This window comes from Amblyraja radiata, chromosome 20 (assembly GCF_010909765.2).
Source record: "Amblyraja radiata isolate CabotCenter1 chromosome 20, sAmbRad1.1.pri, whole genome shotgun sequence".
NCBI lineage: Eukaryota > Metazoa > Chordata > Chondrichthyes > Rajiformes > Rajidae > Amblyraja > Amblyraja radiata.
In genome coordinates this window covers 23,773,364-23,791,930 of record NC_045975.1, presented here as the reverse complement: position 1 = coordinate 23,791,930, position 18,567 = coordinate 23,773,364, and the positions used below count along the sequence as shown (strand labels likewise).

The 18,567-nt window shown below is 41.1% G+C and overlaps 1 protein-coding gene across 2 annotated transcripts in view; it reads right to left on the bottom strand.

Annotated features, from left to right (window-relative positions):
- Positions 1-18,567, bottom strand: part of syt7 (synaptotagmin 7) — a 403,875-nt gene that overhangs the window by 75,764 nt on the left and 309,544 nt on the right. The window contains exons 4-5 of one of the 2 annotated variants that reach the window (XM_033039047.1): positions 3,616-3,747; positions 2,937-3,140 (exon numbers count right to left, since the gene is read on the bottom strand). The exons of the other annotated variant lie outside the window; for it this stretch is intronic. Coding sequence (XP_032894938.1) covers positions 2,937-3,140; positions 3,616-3,747 — 336 coding nt within the window. The remainder of the gene's footprint in view (positions 1-2,936; positions 3,141-3,615; positions 3,748-18,567) is intronic. 2 annotated transcript variants of the gene reach the window in all.

The following is an 18,567-nucleotide window of genomic DNA, read 5'->3' as shown; positions in this document are numbered from 1 at the left end:
AGCTGCTCTCATGTTGCTGTCATTCTTATCCCTCTGGGTGACAGCGGTTGGGAGGGAAATTTGCTGCAGTACATTTTACAGATAGCATACCCTGACTGAAGCCACCATTCCCTGTGGAAGAGGCTGTGAGTTTAGGTTGGCCGACTTTGACTTGAACTGTTTCGATTATGATGGCTTTGCACTTTCTAATGTCCTTTGCAGGCACACTCACTTAGTCAGGTGCAACAAATTCCATCATGTTATCCACGTGTCTAGTAAAGGGCAGAGTGTAATTGTTTGAGTGTCATGGGCAGCTGTGACTGATACAATGATGAGGGTAAGGCTGAGTAGATTTTCCAAGTGCTGTCGGTTCGATCTGGCTGCTGTGTCCTTCAGGACTTGACCAGCTCGATCAGTGATGTTGTTGCTGAAATACACTTAGTGATGGATACTGAAGTTCCTCCACCCAGTTCCTCCACCCATCTGAGTTCTTGATAACCTCAGTACTTCTTCTAAGTGCTATTCAACACAGAAATGGATTATCACCCAAGGGGAAGGAATAATAATTCGACAACATGTTGGAGGTTTGTGAGTCACTTTAGATGTTAATTATTCAGCTTGCAGCAAAAGAAGGCAGGGAAATCAAAAGGGACTTGGAAACCCTAGGTCCAAGAACAGCCTAGCAATGTGGACAGTGGCAAAGGGTCCCTGTCAAGCTAAGCACACTCTGGGTGGTTTTGTTTCATAAATAACTCACGTTGTATGACTCCTTCTTGCTAATTCATGCATTGCAATGATGTTTAGTGTGCTGCTGGCTCATGGTAATGAGTAATTAGCTTGTGTAAAGAGGCATGGTTCTGAGGATGTCTGGGCAGAATTAGTGGCCCTGAAATGGGGAGGTGTGGGGAGAATGATTGTCAATTGTAGCAACCTTCCTGAGGGTTTGCTGTTGCATGAACAAAGTTTGCATCTGATCCAAGTGTTAGAACACTTTTTAAAGTGAAAATCAAGGACGCATGCATTATAATACATGCTATTTAAGATTATATTATTAAAGGGTATGCATGCTCTCCCCAATTTTAGCTTGTGGTGTTATGAGGCAAGACCCCAGAGCATTAATTTCACTGTTACTTGTATGGCCCAGGAAATTAGAGTTACTCTTCCAAATCTGTTAAAACAATTTTGTACCTAGTTACACTCCCAATCTGCAAACCTGCCATGACCCTTCACCTTACCTGTGTCCCCAAACCTTCTTGGCACCTTATGCAGATGCACTTTGAGTTTTGCTTTCAAGATGCATACACACCCAGCCGCTGTTCCAAGTCACATTCTTGCATTTTTAAACTGAATCAAATTTAACAATTCACCAATATATTAAACCCTGCACCCACAAGACTGGCAAAAAAATCCAGTGGTCAAATCTATATTCTCCATAGATACTGCCTGATGCTGAATAACACTTTATTCCAGCGCTTTATGTCTTTTTTATGTAAACCAGCATATGCAGTTCCTTATATCTACCGCCTATCTAAAAAATGCAGCATCAGTTTAAAGTCATCCCCATAACAGGTCCAGCAGGAGCATGCCATTATCATCACATTTTGGACAAGCAGACTCATACTGTTTTATGACATTGCTCTCGTACATAATTAACTACAAGTAAGAAAAATGGTAAAATTCTAAGATAGCATTATATGTGCAGTATAAAGATTCAGAATTAATACCAAGGAAGTATTTTGATGAGAAGTTAATCTTTGTGTAAATTCTCTGACACAAAATATTTCAATAATGAAACATAATACTATATATACTACAAGTTCTGCTTTATACACAATTGTCCCTCAAGTTACCACAGAAGAAAAAGAAAATTGGCTATATTCTCACTATTTTTTCCACCAGAGAAGAACAGGACACTAGAAGCAATAATGCATGAATGACCATCTTCATGAGTTATTTAAAAATGTTTGTTTTAGTGCATTTAGTCACAGGCCATTAAGGATGTAGCATTTGGCAAGCTATTGAGAGAACATGATGTGGCAATAAAGTTCTGTGGTGATTGCAAAGACCTCATCCCCATGTAAAATGATATGGTTCGCTCTAAATACATAACCTACTTTTATTTTTAGAAAACATGTGATCCTAAACTTGCCTCAAGTTTGTCCAAGCTATGCTTTTGCTTGGCACAAGATCCATTTAATTTTCATAATTATCTAACTGAAAATACATCTTGTTATTTTAAAATTTTCTCTCCTAACTTGGCTTGATGATTATTTTTTATTTCTTCTACAGGATCATTTACAAAATCAAGGACCTGATTGGAATAAGGCAATAAATGTGGTGAATAGACTTTGTTTATGAACAACATTGTACATGGAATAGTTTTGTTGATAATACACATTGCATCTATTGATACCAAAGCCAGTAAAACAATATTATCAGAGAAAGTACTGTTTCCCTGCCTGCTCGATGTCAAACTTCATATTTGTCAATGTATTAACAATCTGGTCACAAGGTTGGACAGGTCATTTGTGGTTGCCCTCCTCAGCATGCTGCTATTGGGGGAAAAAAAAAAACAATTTACCTCCCACCAGAGCACTTCCAGTCAGTTACAGGGAGAAAACAGGCCCAAAAAGCTGCAATGAACATCCATCGTGTATTAGATCCACAGCATGCCGAGTAAAGTGTTAGTGAGACTTTCAATGGTATTGTGGGCATGATAAAGCAAATGATCGTGATGGCAAGTGAATGGATACAATTAGAAAGTATAAAACACTCTTAAATCCCATGCATGTGTACGTGTAATGGACAAACGATGGGGTCCCGTGCTGCTGGGGGGAGGGAGTCATGTGGTGAAGACACGTTTCAATTTCCTGCAAATATCATTAATCATTATCGAAAGACTGATTTCTTTGGCTGTCACAGTCTCGGTAAGTACATAACTACTAGTTTAAACTCACTTAGCTTGGTTGAGCTTGCCCGACGCTAGGAGACTCTGCACTGTGTACCATCGCCCACCTTTCCCAACCTTCCCATTGGCAGCTTCACCCCGATTACTGTTGGAAGATCCACTGCTCTTCATGCTGTTGCTGCGGGTTTGCTTCTCGGCCGTGCGTGTTTCTTTTTCAGCTACTGGAGCTTTGTTACCGGACATGAGAGAGCCACTAGTACGGACAGGAAGCAGAGTGGACAGAGAATGAGTCAGCCCTAGTAGAAGATCGGAGTCAATCAGATCTGCCACTAAAGCACATCAGTGCACACCTTTCTTCCAAAGCTCAAAAATAAAACAGCAAAAAGGGGATTAAGCAGCCAAAGAAATTCCATCAGACAGCCATTTTTATAAGCAGCATTTTTTTTTAACCACAGTGTAATTGAGAGGGTATGGGTACAGGCCTCAACGAGCAACCCTCTGCTCTCCCACACTGGGAAGATGGATCAGGGGAGGAAAGGTTTGCAGTTGCGAGCTTCAAGCAAGGCGCAGGGACAGGAGGGTTGTTCGTTCCCATGTGGTCAGCTGACCTCTGGGGTTTGCGAAGGGGTTTGGGAGTGGGCGTGAGTGGGTGATTGGGTGGATGGGTAAAAGACAGGGGAAGGAAGCTTTACATACGATAGACAACCAAACCATTGAAAGCAACTCACTTGAGTGAAAGACGAGGGTCACCATATGGTGCATAAGGCGAAATGTTTAGAATGAACTCCTTTGGAGGGTAGGAACTCCATTTCTTTTGTACTGTGCTGTCATTGTTATTCCAAAAGTCTTTGTCAAGATCACTAGAATAGCAGAGAGAGAAAAGAGGGAAAAGACAACAGAAGCTGAAATATGAAAAAATGTTTGTTAAAGCTGGAGTTTATCACTGTGAGTGAATAACAGGTCAGGTGATGATCACATTCCCAGGCAAAGGAAACGACATGCAACAACTGAGATCGACAGGAAGCAACAGTTTAAGTAAGTGTTAAGTGTTAATGCCCAAATCTTTGGGAAAGTTAAAATATTTTTTTCCCCCCCTGCAAGGGTTGTCTTAAAAGGAAAACAAGTTTGTTAGTCGTAGGACTTCAGGAGAAGAACATTTTTCTCAGCGATAGATGTACTGCAAGGAGCAAAGCAGTGGAGTTGTTAGTCAGGAAAAATTGGGAACAACTTCCTCCAAGTATTCTTTCACAAACTTCCTGAGAATTAAGTAAAAGCAATACCTGATGGAAGTCATGATAAGTCTGCGGTACTTTGAATACATTATGGGCCTTAAGATCCAATGCATGACATATCTACTTCTTTAAGCATGCAGGAATCATTCACCCAAATGAGTTTTACCTAAAGCATGTTGACGTTCAGCTTGTTCAGCATATTTATGCTACTGTAGCAGCACCTAGTGGTGAAGCTGTATATCCAGAACCCTCGTCATTGGTCGGGACTGTCACGTGTCTGGGGGTTCGTTCGCGGGCTTTTCAGTATGTTCAGTAGTTAGTGCTCATCACGACGACAGGAGCTTAGATCGTTTATTCCTGACCAAGTTGTTTCGCTAATAAAGAACATTTTGCTCTACCTGCCTGGTCTCACTACACTACTGAGATTAACACCACTTCTGCCGATCTGATTTAATTTGGAAACCTACCACCACTTCAATTCAACATCAGAAGGAATACTTGGGACTTTCATGGTGAATCCTGCACTACCCTTCACAAGCAAATTTTCTGGCCTACATTGCTGTACCTTGTGATAGAAATGCTTGGCCTAAGAACATTCTTAAGTATGTGAACAGAAGGTAGCTAAAGAACAAGGCATAATTTAGAGATATAACGTGGAAACAGGCCATTCGGCCCACCGAGTCCGCGCCGACCAGCGATCCCCACATACTAACTCTATCCTACACACACTAGGGACAATTGACAATTTAACCAAAGCCTACAAACCTGTTCGTCTTTGGAGTGTGGGAGGAAAACAGAGCACGCAGAGAAAACCCATGCAGGTCACATGGAGAATGTACAAATTCTGTACAGACAGCACTCTTTGTCAGAAGAATGCAGGTGAACAGAGGGATCTGGGAATAACTGTGCACAGTTCCCTGAAAGTGGAATCTCATGTAGATAGGGTGGTAAAGAAAGCTTTTGGTATGCTGGCCTTTATAAATCAGAGCATTGAGTATAGAAGTTGGGATGTAATGTTAAAATTGTACAAGGCATTGGTGAGGCCAATTCTGGAGTATGGGGTACAATTTTGGTCGCCTAATTATAGGAAGGATGTCAACAAAATAGAGAGAGTACAGAGGAGATTTACTAGAATGTTGCCTGGGTTTCAGCAACTAAGTTACAGAGAAAGGTTGAACAAGTTAGGGCTTTATTCTTTGGAGCGCAGAAGGTTAAGGGGGGACTTGATAGAGGTCTTTAAAATGATGAGAGGGATAGACAGAGTTGACGTGGATAAGCTTTTCCCACTGAGAGTAGGGAAGATTCAAACAAGGGGACATGACATGAGAATTAAGGGACAGAAGTTTAGGGGTAACATGAGGGGGAACTTCTTTACTCAGAGAGTGGTGGCTGTGTGGAATGAGCTTCCAGGGAAGGTGGTGGAGGCAGGTTCGTTTTTATCATTTAAAAATAAATTGGATAGTTATATGGACGGGAAAGGAATGGAGGGTTATGGTCTGAGCGCAGGTATATGGGACTAGGGGAGAATATGTGTTCGGCACGGACTAGAAGGGTCGAGATGGCCTGTTTCCGTGCTGTAATTGTTATATGGTTATATGGTTATATGATTGAACCTGGGTCTCTGGTGCTGTAAGGCAGCAGCTCTACTGCTGTGCCACTGAGCTGCCCCATTTGCTGTACCTTAGGAGAGGCACAAGACTATCTCTTGGTGAATGGAATTAGTATAATGGGCACTTGATGGTTGGAATGCACACAGTGGCCCGAAAGGCCTCTTTCTGTGCTGTGGTTTTCTAACGGCAGGTAGGATCACTTAGAAACAGAGAAAGTCATTTTATTCTTGAGAGTGGAATGAGTGGGATTCTTATTTTATTCCCATTTCTTTAGAGATTAAAGTGAAAATGAGATTTTAGAAAATGAGACTCGAGGTGATTAATAGTCAGTGCTGATCTGATGGGCTTAAAGGCCTGAATCTGTACTGGAGCTTTTAATGATTTGACAAAACATCTGAAGAAGTTGTGGAAGAGCGCCAGTAAAAAGCGCAGTTCAAGATAAAACAACTATTAGAAATAATTCCAAAACAAAGCATGGAGAGGTTAACAAATCACATAAATCACATAACACAAGGCAGGAGGTGGGGCAGTAACCGTGCAATTTGTAATTTCCCCAAAATTCATGGAAGGATAATTTTGGTAAAGGAATGAATGTTGCTTCGTGTTACCTATAGAAGGAAGAAGGGGGTAAGTAGGGAAATCAGAGAACAGCCAAGCCCAGCTGAGTTGAGGGCAAACTCTGAAATTTAAACCTGCCTTGTGCCTGTCAGTGATAAGGTGCATCACCAGCACACTTGTAATGCACAGACTGGTCCCTGAATTTGCCCACGGCACATTTTGAGGAATACAACTTTTCCATCTTCTGTTCCACCTGGAGTCACAAACACCTTCAATTTATATTGTACCTTCCCAACCTTAAGGATATTCAAAAACATACCATAGAAATGCACCAGACATTGTGGGCCACAGGGCCTGTTCCTGTGCTGTACTATGTTCTATAAATGAAGTACTTCAGAAACAGACAAAATGTGTCGGAAGGCAGATGCTGGTTTACACCGAAGATAAACACAAAATGCTGGAGTAACTCAGTGGGTCAGGCAGCATCTCTGGAAAAAATGAATAGGTGATGTTTCGGGTCGAGACCCTTCTTCATGAATTATATATTTTGTGTCTACTGAATTTTTTGTTAAATTTATTTTTGTTTGTTTATTATATTATCGATGGAGTACTGTGTTTACAAACCTGTTGTGCTGCTACAAGTAAGAGTTTCATTGTTCTGTTTCATTTCAAGACATATGACAATAAAACACCCTTGATTCTCTTGCCTCTCTAGACTAACACCTCCTGACTCAAATGCTGGTGTGATCGGATCTAAAGCTAACGGCATAAATAATAAAATTGAGATTAATAATAAAAAACACAGTATGATTTAGGCTACTCAAAGTAGTCAACATGATTACTCGAGCAATTTAATTGCCCTATTTGAAAAGATCATGATGCAGAGAAAATGCAAAGCTCGTTGTCCTCAGTTGAATGCCTCATGTGAATGAGATATTAGATCATGAAAACTTGGCAAGAAATTTATGGGAATGGCTAGGTCTTAGAAAGCATTTGGAAGAATGGAAGATTTTTGACAAGATGGCAAGATGAATTCAAAGAAACTTGACTGATTAATTTTTTTATGAATGGCTTGGAGATAAATGCAAGAGGATCGATATCAAAGTGTGATAACAGGCACAATTTTGGAAACAAATATATGAGGAACAATGCAAGAAACAGTGGCTGAGTAGTGTGAATATGTAGAGAGCAGATTTGGAGCTGTTTATGCAAATGGTTTAGTAATATGGAGCACATGGGAGCTTTAAATGATTTTAAGTCAATTGTTACAACTCATGTCATGAAGAGATCTTCACTCACCAGGGTAGATAAAAATGCTGGAGAAACTCAGTGGGTGAGGCAGCATCTATGGAGCGAAGAAAAAGGTGATGTTTCGGGTCAAGACCCTTCTTCAGACTGCCGTTCCTGGGCCTTCATCTTACCAGGAATACTTTCTATCCCAATTCTTCCCAATGCTTTAAATTCTCATTAAACATAACTTTCCATTTCTCCTGGAAAAATGTTCCTTACTACAGCACCAGTGCAATCCAAATTTTCATTCCCACCAGCCCGATGACCTCTGGAAAATGACGGCACATTTTGTGCCAGCCTCTGCTATTTGGAGCATCACATTTGATAAAGGCTGTTGGGAGATTGTAGACGTGCGTGCACAAGAGATTCACAGGGGATGAGATAGTTCATGTTAAATCAGTTGAGGTTTTGGTACCGTAAGGAAATATTGTTTGTTATGAAAAAATAATTGATAGTTAAAGGATACATCTTGAAAATCATAGAAAAATAATGAACAGGGTAGAAATGTCAAGGACTAGAAGATATAGGTTTAAGGTGAGAATAGTAAAGTTTCAAGGAAATGTGAGGAAGTGGTGGGTGTACTGCAGGCAGATATTATAGTGGCATTTGAAAGGTTTTTATACAGTTTATACATGTATATGCAGGGGATGGAGAAACATGGATCACTTGCAGGCAGATGGGATGTGATTATCTTCATAATCATAATCATATTAATAACCATAATCATACTTTATTATCCAAGTATGTTTTGCAACATACAAGGAATTTGATTCATACCAATAAAAAACAACAGAACACACAAAATACTTTTTAACATAAACATCCACCACAGTGACTCCTCCACATTCCTCACTATGATGGAAGGCGGAAAAAAGTTAAATCTCTCCCTTCTTTGTCCTCCAGCGGTCGGGGGCCTCTAGCCTTCCGTTCACAGGATGATCTCACCCCCGTAGCCGGCGGTGGGCCTTCCTCGTTGGGGCGATCAAGTTCCTGCATCGCAGGGGAATCTCAGCTCCCTCGCGCCGGACGATCTATCCCGGGTCGGGGCTCGTCGAACGTCATGCGGCTTTTGGGATTCCCCACGTTGGTCTCAACCCGAGACTGCGAACCCTTGATGTTAAAGTCCCTAGGCCGCGGTTGGAGCGTCGATCCCAAGCAAGGAATCGGCTCCGATGGCAAGTCCACGCCTCTGCGGTGGGGCTCAAAGTCAGTCCAGAGCAAGGCCTCCAGCTCCACGATGTTAGGTCGCAGAGTGACCGGAGATACGATCCGGAAAACAATCGCATCTCCGGCAAGGTAAGAGATTGAAAAAAGTTTCCCCCGACCCCTCCGCCCACCCCTCACATAAAACAAACCAGAGAACATTAACACATACTTTTTAAAAACCATAAAAATAACAAAAAAAAGATGAAAAGGACAGACAGACTGTAGGCGAGGCTGCCATGGAAGCGCCACCCGGTGGTATCAAATCTTGACATCATGTTCGGCATAGAAGGGCCTATTATTGCGCTGTACATTTTTATGTAGGTATATTCTATGTCTATGTACATTAAGCAAACATAAAAAATTGTAATAATGAAAACAGAAAATGTTGGAGGCTTCTTTCCTCTTTCCCAGTTTTGACAAAGGACCTGAGATGTAAGTTGTTTTTCTTTCTACAAATGTAGTCTGACCTACTGAGTTACGAATGGCCTTTATCAAATGTTTGCAGCATCTTCTGTTTCTAATTTAGGTTTCCAGCAAAGGGAAGTCTTTCATTTTCCTTAAAAAATATAGCTATGTTTAAGAATGCATTGTCTGACAGGATGATGAAATATCTATTAAAACAGTAACTTTCAAAAGCGAATAGAACATAGTGCAGTACAGTGTGTAGGAAGAAACTACAGATACTGTTTTATACGAAAGATAGACACAAACTACTGGTGTAACTCAGCGGGTCAGGTAGCATCCCTGGAGAAAAAAGAATAGGTGATGTTTCAAAACGGAACACTTATTTCGTTTTAAGAAGGGTTTCAACCCAAAACGTCACCTATTCTTTTTCTTGAGATGCTGCCTGACCCACTGAGTTACTCCAGCATTTTGTGTCTGTGGTACAATACAGGGCAGGAACAGGCCCTTCAGCCCACAATGTCTATGCCGAATAAGTTAAACTAATCTCCTCTGCTTGTATGTGATCCACATCCCTTCATTCCCTGCACATCCATGCGCCTATCTAAAATGTAAACACCAGTATCATATCACACAGGGAACGCATAAAACTTGTAAAGGATTTTTTTATACGGAAAAAGGGAAAGGTTTTAGGGGATTGCCATTAAATTGATTATGCAGGAATGACTTCTGTATTATCTCATTTTATGACCTTCTGGATTTATTGAGTGCCAAGTTGAGACTCAGCGTTTAGAATCTTCACAGTCTCCCTGGGAGAGATTCTCCATTAGTCACTTAATACTCAAGAGTCAGATCCTAGAAGACATACGCCACTAAACGTTTCACCTTTTTTTAGAATGTGATTGAATCAAAACATTTGAAAAAGGCAAGAAGCAGAGGCCTGGGACAATCTTCACTCTTAAACATATACGCTCAGTTCTTAAACTAAAATGTGTGACGTGCTCAGGACATAAAAGCCCAGAACTTACTGACTGGTCAAGCATTGGTGCAGAGTAGAAGGTGACATGAAGGAATATGAAGAGACACTAGATGGGGTGAAACATACATGACAGAATGAATGCAGAATAGAAAAACAAAATCCTTCAAGACTAAATAAATAGTCTCGATCTCCTTTCTTTAAAAAAACTGCTTATTCTGTTCATTGTAATAGATGGATTGTGACAATTAACCTACTCTTTCTTGGGATCATTCTTGTAAACCTCCTCTGAACCCTTTCCAGAGCCAGCAGATCCTTCCTCAGATATGGTGCCCAAAATTGCTCACAATATTCCAAATGCGGCCTGACCAGCGCCTTATAGAGCCTCAGCATTATATCCCTGTTTTTGTATATAAGCCCTTTCGAAATAAAGGCGAGCATTGCATTTGCTTTCTTTTCTACTGATTTGACTTACAGATTAACTTTTTGGAAATCCTGCACCAGCACTCCCAAGTCCCTTTGCACCTCCGATTACTGGATTCTCTCCCTATTTAGAAAATAATCTACGCCTTTATTCCTACTACCAACATGCATGACTTCACACTTTACTACACTATATTCCATTTGCCACTTCTCTGCCCACTCTCCCAACCTAACCAGTCCTTCTCTTTGTTTTCCCTCATTGAATCACAGAATGTCTTCACTAAAAATCCTCAGTAGTTGTGTCCAAGAGCTCCACACTATCCTTCACTAAATCACAACATAAAGCTTCAGTTTAGGTTAGGTGAGATTTAATGAAGGGGTAATGTCTGGATGCATTTTCTAAACAGTGCTGTAGTCAACGTGTCCTTGAGCAATCACCCATTGCAGCACAGCCTCAAATTGAATTACTTCTTCACATTAGCTACTTCATCACAATGATCTTTGCTTGAACAGTCTGTCTGTGTTGCTTTAGAGATCTGGCCATAATGGAATAAGCACACGTCGTTAAACATTAGACACGAGGAACTGCAGTTGCTGGTTGACCAAAAACACGTCACAGTGTGCTGGAGTAACACAGGTCAGGCAGCATGTCTGGAGCACATGGATAAGCAATGTTTTAGGTTAGGGCCCTTCCTCATAGTCTGAAGAAGGGACCTGACTTGAAAGATACCTTATCCATAAATCAATTTTTGTAAACCAGTATCTGCAGTTTCTTGTTTCTATCTCCTATCCATATTTTGCAGACATGCTGCCTGACCCTCTGAGTTACTTAACACTTTGTGCCTTTTACTTAAACTTTTTTGTTTGGGCTTTCTTGCTGCTGTGTCACTGAATCCATTTTGTTTCAGTAAAATTGGTGCCTTCTTTTGTCAGATAATTAGCAATAATGAACGCACCAAATTAATAGCATCTATCCACCACCCTAAACATCAACTCCATCTACTTTAAGGGCCTGTCCCACTGTACAAGCTAATTCAAGAGTTCTCCCGAGTTTCCCCGATTCGAACTCGGAGAATTACAGTAATAGCCGCTCGTAGGTACTCGGGGCTCTCGTGGACATTGTTCAACTTGTTGAAAAATCTTCACGAGTCTTCACGAGCTTACCGCGTTTCCCGAGTACCTGCCATTAGCGTTACGAACCGCTAAGAGACGTCCCAAGCTCCGACGTACCCGCTACGTACATTCTACGTGCTTACCATGAGTTTGATTTTTTTTTAAACTCGGGAGAGCTCTTGAATTACCTCGTACAGTGGGACAGGCCCTTTAGTGTTCACTCCATCAATCATCACCCAGTTATGTATCAATATAGCAGTTGCTAGCTAAGGTTACTCTGACTGCACTTCCCAAAGCCAAGGTTTCAATCAATACAATTGGGCCAAGGGAAGTAGGCCCCCATTTCGTTATCCCTTTCGAGTCATGCACCACACTAATTTAGGAAATATATTACCATGAAATATATTCACCATCACCTGATTTAAATCTTAAAGCTTCCTAACTAACAACATTGCGGAGCACTTTCAGACAAATGACTGTGGTTCAGGAAAGTGCCCATCAGCCCTTTATCAAAGGTATTAAATGTTGTTCTCACCAGCATCATCCACATCCTTCAACTAAACAAACAGATCACGTCTCCAAGCAAATAAATTGACCAGTTATCCAATAAAACTATTTTCTAAAATAAAATATCATCATTTAATTTTATCTGCAACCTCTCCATCACTGCATTTTTTCATAATATCTTGGTATTCCCTTCTTCTATCGCTGTTATTCCAGATATCTAATCCCCTCCGGTACAATTGATACCCCATATTACTGCTCCTCATACCCTGTTCTCCTCCACTGTAACAACCAACATGTACTATGGAAATCATCAATGAAAACGCCATCACAATTATATTGAAGAGACAATGAACAACAATTGAGCATCAACTGAAGGTTAGTGCATTAACTGTGGCTATTCTTTGTTTTCAATGTGTGTCCATTGACAGTAGTGTTAAACAATGAGTTATTGATGGGGCCATTATATCCAGACAATCTATATTAGAGCAGCCAGTTCATTTGCTCAGAATGGAGCAAGTGTAAGTGACCAGAAACTACAGCAATTTCTTCCAATGAAGCCAGGGTGATTTTCTAGATAAGGACAATAAACAGAAGATAATTATACACAGGTTATGTGCATCTATGTCACTTACAGAAGTGTGGTCACCAGGTTGACACGGGGATTACACGATCATTTCTTCTCTGGCTGCGAATAGCCCTGACACTATGTGCAACTGTTTCTGAATGTATCCCAGTACACAGGTTAAAAGTGTAATTTCAGTCTAAAAAAAAGATCCCATTTGAGTTATTCTGGTAGACTCCTCCTGACATGCTGACAGAATGCCCAATAACTAGGTCTGGTGAGACATTATTGTCTGTGCTGTGCTGTCCTTCCTTTGCATTTAAAGCCTCAGGCATTTTTCCACTTCACCCCGTCGCCCCACCCGCCCCCAAAAAACGTAGTTCCAGTAAGTCCAGGAGTGCGATATAAGTTCATGTTATAGGAGCAGAACTAGGCCATTTGGCCCATCGAGTCTACTCCACCATTCATGCATGGTTGATCTATGCTTCCCCCTCAACCCCCATTCTCCTGCCATACTGCTATACTGAATTACTCTGCAACCTCCCAACCCTGTACTTGACTGGAATGAGTCTGATGATCATTCATAAAAATGCCCTGCAATTTGAACTTATATTTAATTGTACAAACTTGTCCTGGGAGTGATGGAATCTTCATTTAAACCATAATGACAAGGCAAGGGGGAGCTTCATGCTGTAGTAACTCTTATCATGAAAGTTACAGAGCTGTTTTTAACACTGTACAGAAAATGCTATAAAGTTTCTATTCTCTAGTACTGACACTCATCTTTAGTTCAAATATTTGGACTGATTTCATTTCATACAAAATAAGGCATTGCCATAAAAAGGCACTCTGGAGATCAATTTTAAATATTATTTTACATTTATGTCCAGCAAATGAATCTGTTAACCTCACACTTTAAAAAAATTATACTTTGGCATCATATGTTTTGGGTTAGGAGTAAGAATTTGTCTTTACCATCCAATTTTGTGCAAGAGGTGTAATGTAAATAAGGTATTATAATTTTGAAATCTAAATACTTTTTTGCCCCAACTCATTATTTCCAAGATGAACAGCTTTCCTCGAAAATGAACACTGGATTGAAGTGCTGGCCTTGCCTGCAGAGAGAGATATTTGGCAACCTCCTGGTACTGCTGTGACTTCAAACAGCTAATAACGTCAGTGACATACAGATTTAGAACAGGTGGCTAAATAGACTGAAATGCAGGATGTGGCTCTATTATTGAAATTTATTGATGGCATTAATTCCCAGACTTTTTTGAGATCTTGAGTTGGTGTTACAATGCATTAATGATTTGTATTATAATCTCCATGTGATTTCTGTATGAATCTAGCAAACTCGTTTTACTTTGTTAATGACTAAGCACCGAGCTTCTCTTAACACAGTCTAATTTAATGTGAGACAGACCTGGCAGGAGATTAGGAAACCATCGCAGTTGCGGTGATGTTAATGTTCTACTGAGGCTTAAGTAGAGGTACTTTGATGGAGGTCCCTACACCCTTCATCCACTGTGCTCATCTTCATGGTAGTGCCTGAAATGAAAAGCACTCTATTTCTCAGCACAAACATCTGTCAGCTTGACGAGAGCAAAAGTACACTCCAGAATAAGAAATGATAAAGTTGAGAGGTGTGACCCAAAATAAAAATATATAAGGAATTTCAAAGATCTATATCAGGTCTGGATGGTTTTAGCTAATTGTTTTAGTTTACTATAGGGTAGAAAAGGAATTATGATTTTAATCAATTTGAGAACAAATAATTGGGAATGGAAGAGGTGGAGCAAAAAAAAAAGACTTTTAATTAAAATAAGGATTTGAAATCGAATTAAACACAAAGTCCTGGAGAAACTCAACAGGTCAGGCAGTGGATAGGCAACATTTTGGATTGCTTATCCATGTTCTCCACAGATGTTGCCTGGCCTGCTGAGTTACTCCAGCACCTTGCGTTTTACTCAGGATTCTAGTATCTGCAGTTCTTTGTGTTTCCAAATATAATCAAGTAAGAAGGGTTTAAATTGTCAAACGTTCAGAAACTCTTTGAAGCTGTAGAAACATCTTTAGATACTTGTGACATTATTACTGCTTTCCCATCTAGATCTATTTTCTTCTATTGTGGGATGGCCCCAAGGAATGAGGATGACTCTATATTCGGGTTTACTGAGGTGGCTGATGATGAGGCTCTACCTCAGATGAACCCTTTGGTGGAGGTCATGTTAAGGAGTTTGTGAGGTGGTGCACTCTTTACACTCTTTACCCTGGGCTTCCGTGGTCTGCTGTTGATTTGTTCACAATGCAATCTTGAACGAGTCTCATGAGTTGGTAGAAATATTATACATTCTCCAGGAGTCTTTGAGAATTTCCTTCCTCCACCTTGCTATGAAGGTGCTTGGAATGGCGTGGCTGTTTTCGGAGGCTGGGTTTGAGCAAATGAGCAATGTGGCCTGCGCAAAGGCGATCAGTGACTGTAATTCAGCTCTCACTAGTTTGGAATTCAAGGCCTGGGAGGAGAAACTGATGCATTGCTTATCCAATCAGTTGATTTTGCAAAGACAATATTGGATGTAAATCTACAGTGTTTCGAGATGCCTGCTGTATGTATGTATGTCATGTCCCAAGAAGATGCAGGGGAGCAGGAATTGGGCAGTAGGCAATGAGCTTGGTACATGAGTGTGTCCTTGATCTTCAAACACCTTCCTCCTCAGACGACCGAAGGTTTTGTCGGCACGCTGAAGATGATGGTGAGTTTCAGCACTGATGTCTCCATTCATTGAGGAATGATTCCAGAGATGCGACCCATGTTTCTCAGGGTCCTGTCATTAGTTTTCATTGTTGGAGGCCTGTACTTCGCAGTGGGGCAAGTGGGTATTGGGATTGGCACTGGTTTATTATTGTCATTCTTTTGTTTGTATGCTATACAATTGAATCAGATCATACTATGTCCCAATACCATTAACCCATAAAGTACAGCAGATAGTTCAAAGAGAAAAATATCAGAGTGCACAATATAGTTTTACATTATTTATTGGATATCAGATTGGTAGTGGAGCTTTGTTTCACCAATGTTAATTGTGAGGCCCGTACTTCTGGATTCTTTGATGGCCTTGAGCATGGACCGATTTGGTTACCACAGCTCAATAATTGTAGTTGAGATGGTCTTGATAAGGCATGGAGGTGACATAATTTGAACAGTTTCCAGTTTCCTCTGCAGTTTAACAATCCGGTAGAAGTTTATAGGAGAAAAGATGACCCATTGTGGCAGAAAAGAGTAATGTCACACCCAGCCAGCACTGAGATTAGACACAAAGTGCTGGAGTAATTTACCAGGTTAGGCAGCATCTCTGGATAACAAGGAGAGGAGACATATTGGGCCTCGACCCTTTTTCAGATCCAAAAGGTTCCAACCTGAAATGTTGCCAATTCATGTTCACCAGAGATGTTGTCGCTGAGTTACACCAGCACATTGTGTCTTTTTTTTTGCAAAGAAGCAACCTCAGTTCCTTGTGTCTACACTGAGATTAGGTCTGATATGGATCCAATGGCCAGGGTCAACACTTGCACAGCACCATGAGGCAAAGGCACGATGGAGAAAGGTTTTTGTGGGCTCTCAATACTGACATGGATGCTCCACAGCCCCTCTTGATTGAAGGAGCCAAAGATTATTATGAGGTTAAAATGGTGCTTGGTGCTACCAGGATGACCCTGGTAATTACACCAAGAAGACAGCTCTGTCAATTTGCATTCTGCATGTGGCCTTATCAACTTCTTTGTTGAACAGCAGTGATGATGATGCTGAATTGGATAATTTTCTGCAATTAGGTCAAAATTTGTACAATTGGGTCAAAGGTCCTTAGATCAGAGTTATGGTTGAAGAGTTTTTTAAACCATCAGGGTGCTGATTACCTCTCTCACCTTGAGAAAGTCACCTCTCCTCTTGACTCTCAGAGACGGGTACAAGTTTAGATGATTGGGCCATAGGCGGTCTTGACAATGCTGGGGAAACTGCATGTTATTATCAGCAGCTTGTTGCAGCTCTGGTGCTCTTTCCATCTGGTTTTCATTTGGACCTATGCCTTTAGATGCCTGTTGATCTGCTTCTTTCTCTTGAGACACGATGGATCTTCCAGACGCAAATTCCTTGCATTTGAATTTAATTATCACCTTGATCTCATGGCCATTCTCGTGAAACCTGTCCTGGTGATTTATGATAGAGAAGCGATGCGGTTCTTCATGTGTGCTAATTATGGGAGACTTCAGGGCATATGAAGCATCATGCAAATTCTGTGGCTTCTTTGGCTTGTGAAATGGTCTGAGAAACTTTGTCTGGAAAGACCTTACTTAGCAAAACACCCCTGACTTTGAATCATTATTTTCTTGCAGCAGCCATTGTTGTTTTGGGCAAGGCTGCCAGATGGTGGATGAGGTGGTGGCCAAACCCAGTCATTACTAACCATCATGGCACTGGTGACAAACAGATCTCCTTAAGATCTCATACTCAATAAGATAGCAGATGCCAGTGGCTGGTAGGGGCTATTGCTATGAGGTCTTGTGTTTGTCTCTGTGAGTCACGTCTAGACCTTGCTCTTCACATTTTGCCAGGAGGAGGAATACATTGTATTTGGCTTTCTCTTCTCCCTTCATGCCAACTACGTCTTGTGTTATGTTAGTGGTTTCCAAATCTGGCATTGGAGTTGCCCAGGTGAATCCCCCATGCATTGTTTCCATGGATCGGTGTGAGTGCACTGGTGAAGCTGGTGAGATGGCTTCCTGTCAAAGCGAGCCACAGGGTCATGACATTCACTCATCCCATAGGCAGAGTGGTTGAGATGTTGGATTGGGTCATTTTTGATGGCAAAGCTCACTCCTATGAAAACCCCATTCCTCTTCCAGTTTGTAAACTCCACACGGACAGCACCCGAGGTCAGGATCGAACCAGGGTCTCTGCCGCTGTGAGGCAGCATCTCTACCCACCTATGTCACAAGCTAAAACTCACACACCTACATCTCCAACAGTGAACTGTGGTACACAGTGGAATGAAACAGATAATATTATTCACGTTTAAGTAATTCTTTACATAATATCCTGCTGAAATTTTGAAGACGGAAATCTTCATATTATGGTTCGAAAATGTGATAATAATCACGTCAAAGAGTCATACAGTGTGGAAACAGGCCCTTCGGCCCAACTTAACCACTTCGACCAACATGTCCCATTTACACTTGTCCCACTTGTCAGTAGGCCCGTACACCTGTAAATCTGTCTTATCCATGTACCTGTCTAATTGCTTCTTAAATGTTGTGATAGTTCTTGTCTCATTTACTTCCTCAGGCAGCTCGTTCCACACACCCACTTGTGTGATACAGTTATCCTTCCGATTCATATAAAATCATTCCCCCTTCACCTTAAACCTATGTCCTCTGGTTCTCGATTCCCCTACTTTGGGCAAGAGACTCTGTGCATCTGCCTGATTGATCTATTATGCACCTCTATAAGATCATCCTTCATCCTCCTATGCTCCAGGGAATAGTCCCAGCCCGTTCAACCTCTCCCTATAGCTTAGACCCTCGAGTCCTGGCAACATCCTCGTAAATCTTCTTTCCAACTTGACAGACGTGATTTAACAAAGTTAATAAAGATCAGAGGGAAAGCAATCCATTTACAGTTGATCAAGTATCAAATGGCCATGTCTTAAATTACAACAGATAATCATCAACTTTCTGAATCAAGCAAACACAAACAAGAGACTGTAATAGTCACTGGGAATATTTCTAGTGGTCATGCAGCA